The following is a 3992-nucleotide window of genomic DNA, read 5'->3' on the forward strand; positions in this document are numbered from 1 at the left end:
TATAAATTTAGAATTATTTTTTCCAATATAATAATTTAGGAATTATTTTTTAAACTGACGTAATCTTGTAAAAAATCCTTCTTTCTACGGCTGGCTGCAATAGATTTTCCTGCCCTGCAACGTTGGACACGACAGTTGAAGGAGCGTCGACTTAAAAGTGATGAGAAGATAGAAAAGATATAAAAGGAATATGCGCCTACTGAAAGGCACCTCGGCCCCACAGCCCCACGGCCCACAGCCCATTCATATTGACTGAACTTTCTAGTGGACCAGTCCAATCAATGGCCTACTTAAAGGCGCCTCCGGCCCACGGCCTAATGGCCCATTCATATTGAGTTGACTTTCAAATATACTATTTAACCGTTGGTTTTCATCTTTCCCGCCCATCTTCCTCCCAACTCATAGAGAAGCGGTAAGGAACTCAACGTCACCAAAATGCGGAAACCACCATTTTTATTTACCAAAATTCCATTCCCCGCTCTATTTCTCCTCCTCGTCTTCTCCTTAACCTTTCAAGTAATTTCCCAAAATCTAGATGCTGAACGATCAATCCTACTAGACGTTAAACAACAACTGGGCAATCCACCGTCACTCCAATCGTGGAATTCCTCATCCTCGCCCTGTGATTGGCCGGAAATTACATGCATCGACAATATTGTCACTGAAATTTCACTCAGCTACAAGACCATCACAAAGAAAATTCCGGCCAGAATTTGTGACCTCAAGAACCTAATCGTACTTGACGTCTCCTACAATTACATTCCAGGCGAGTTCCCGGATATTCTCAATTGCTCTAAGCTTGAATATCTCCTCTTGTTGCAAAACTCCTTTGTGGGTCCAATTCCAGCTGATATTGATCGACTTTCACGTCTCCGGTACCTAGACCTCACCGCAAACAACTTCTCTGGAGATATTCCCGCAGCAATTGGGCGGCTACAGGAGCTGTTCTACTTGTTTCTGGTTCAAAATGAGTTCAACGGCACCTGGCCAACGGAGATTGGTAATTTGGCAAATCTTGAACAATTGGCCATGGCCTATAATGACAAATTCCGGCCTTCAGCCCTTCCAAAGGAGTTTGGCGCATTGAAGAAGCTGAAGTTTCTGTGGATGACGGAGGCGAATTTGATCGGCGAAATACCGAAGAGCTTCAACAATCTATCGAGTCTGGAACGCTTGGACCTCTCACTCAACGAATTGAATGGTACGATCCCGGTAGGCATGCTTACGTTGAAGAATTTGACCTATTTGTATTTATTCTGTAATAGATTGTCAGGCCGCGTTCCTTCATCGATAGAAGCTTTCAACTTGAAAGAAATTGATCTTTCCGACAACCATTTGACGGGGCCGATACCAGCAGGTTTCGTGAAGCTACAAAATTTGACGTGTTTGAATCTTTTCTGGAATCAGTTGTCAGGAGAGATACCAACAAATATAAGCCTCATTCCTACACTTGAAACCTTCAAAGTTTTTAGCAATCAATTGAGTGGAGTTTTGCCCCCAGCATTTGGCCTTCATTCGGAGCTCAAATTCTTTGAGATTTTTGAGAATAAACTAAGCGGGGAATTACCGCAACATTTATGCGCTAGGGGGACTTTGCTTGGAGTGATTGCTTCCAACAACAATCTCAGCGGGGAAGTGCCCAAGTCCCTCGGGAATTGCAAAAGTTTGCTCACCATTCAGGTTTCCAACAATCGCTTTTCAGGCGAGATTCCTTCCGGCATCTGGACATCCCCGGACATGGTATCGGTGATGTTAGCTGGAAATTCATTCTCGGGGGCACTTCCAAGTAGATTGACAAGGAATTTGTCCAGAGTGGATATCAGTAACAACAAGTTTTCTGGTCAAATTCCTGCTGAAATCTCTTCTTGGATGAACATAGGTGTGCTCAATGCCAACAACAATATGTTGTCAGGAAAAATTCCAATGGAATTGACCAGTCTTTGGAACATCTCTGTTCTGTTGCTTGATGGGAATCAATTCTCTGGTGAACTTCCATCCCAGATCATCTCATGGAAGTCGCTCACTAATTTGAATCTCTCAAGAAACAAACTTTCAGGCCTAATTCCCAAGGCATTAGGTTCTTTACCTAGCCTTACTTACCTCGACCTGTCAGAAAACCAGTTCTTAGGTCAAATTCCTTCTGAACTCGGTCATTTGAAGCTTAATATCCTCAATCTTTCGTCTAACCAACTCTCTGGGTTGGTCCCCTTTGAGTTTCAAAATGAAGCATACAATTACAGTTTCTTGAACAATCCCAAGCTGTGTGTCAATGTTGGCACTCTGAAACTCCCTAGATGTGATGCCAAAGTCGTTGACTCCGACAAATTGTCAACCAAATATCTCGTTATGATCCTAATTTTAGCTCTATCTGGTTTCCTAGCTGTTGTTTTCTTTACCCTGGTCATGGTTCGAGACTATCACAGGAAGAATCATAGTCGAGACCATACAACTTGGAAGCTTACTCGATTCCAAAATCTGGATTTCGATGAACAGAACATATTGTCCGGTTTGACAGAAAATAATTTGATCGGACGTGGTGGGTCAGGGAAAGTATACCGAATTGCTAATGACCGTTCTGGTAAAATCTTTGCTGTTAAAATGATTTGTAACAACGGGAGATTGGATCACAAGCTTCAGAAACCATTCATAGCAAAAGACGAGATATTGGGCACCTTACACCATTCCAATATAGTGAAGTTGTTGTGCTGCATATCAAATGAAACCACAAGTCTTCTTGTTTACGAGTACATGGAGAACCAGAGTTTGGATAGATGGCTTCATGGGAAGAAGCAGAGAACATTGTCCATGACAAGTTTAGTTCATAACTTCATCTTGGATTGGCCAACAAGGTTGCAGATTGCCATCGGAGTTGCAAAAGGCCTACGCCACATGCATGAATACTGTTCTGCCCCGATCATACATCGAGATGTAAAGTCCAGCAACATCTTACTAGACGCTGAGTTCAACGCGAAAATTGCAGATTTTGGATTAGCCAAGATGTTGGTCAAGCAAGGAGAGCCTGACACCATGTCAGGAGTTGCAGGCTCTTACGGATATATTGCCCCCGGTAAGACCATCCAAGGCCTTCCTGTCCACATGTTCTCATTTCCATAATTTATAGATAATTTTTATCAAATAATTCTCGTATGCTTGGATGACAGAGTATGCTTATACAACAAAGGTGAACGAGAAGATTGATGTATATAGCTTTGGAGTAGTTCTGCTTGAGCTGGTGACGGGGAGAGAACCCAACAACGAGCACATGTGCCTTGTAGAATGGGCATGGGATCAGTTTAGAGAAGGGAAAACCATTGAGGAAGTGGTGGATGAGGAGATCAAGGAACAATGTGACAGAGCACAAGTGACCACTCTCTTCAATCTAGGCCTCATGTGCACTACCACATTACCATCCACTAGGCCAACAATGAAGGAGGTTTTGGAAATTCTTCAACAGTGCAATCCTCAGGAGGACCATGGAAGAAAGAAAAAGGACCATGAAGCTACACCCCTGCTTCTAAATGGCACTTAACCCACCAGTTACAAGCATAGCGACAAGGGATTTCTATTTTTATGTCATTACTATAGTGGGATTTCAAAGAAATGGGCTTCATTTTTTAAGCTTCTCATTACCAGCAGGAGTCCCACTGCCGTTAGCACCTTTGTTAGTAGTTCTTGAGTTAATCCCTCATTGTTTTCATGCATTAAACTCAGGAATGCATTTATTTGCTAATATGATGGCCGATCATAGTTCAATAAAGATTTGAAGTGGGCTTGTGTCACGCCCAAAATCTGGTTAACCCAAAACTCGACTCGTGACCTCAGTTCAAAAGTTTGACCCTAAGAGTTACTCCTATCCACGTTGGCAATCAACTAAAATATCCTGAATTTTTTTTCTATTTTTCAATAAAGCGTTTAATCCCAAATAAATTTATTAAGTTAAGATTTACTGTAACATATTATTTTATTTTTCCAAAACCAACTATCACACTATC

General features: G+C 42.0%; 1 protein-coding gene across 1 annotated transcript; it reads left to right on the forward strand.

Annotated features, from left to right (window-relative positions):
* The first annotated feature begins 330 nt into the window (after positions 1 to 330).
* Positions 331 to 3757, forward strand: LOC100262856 (receptor-like protein kinase HSL1). Its single transcript, XM_003631721.4, has 2 exons — positions 331 to 3067; positions 3162 to 3757. The coding sequence occupies exons 1-2, from the start codon at positions 436 to 438 to the stop codon at positions 3527 to 3529; spliced, it is 3000 nt and encodes a 999-aa protein (XP_003631769.1). The 5' UTR covers positions 331 to 435; the 3' UTR covers positions 3530 to 3757.
* Positions 3758 to 3992: the final 235 nt, after the last annotated feature.

The sequence above is a fragment of the Vitis vinifera genome, chromosome 4 (genome assembly GCF_030704535.1).
Source record: "Vitis vinifera cultivar Pinot Noir 40024 chromosome 4, ASM3070453v1".
NCBI classification, from domain to species: Eukaryota; Viridiplantae; Streptophyta; class Magnoliopsida; order Vitales; family Vitaceae; genus Vitis; species Vitis vinifera.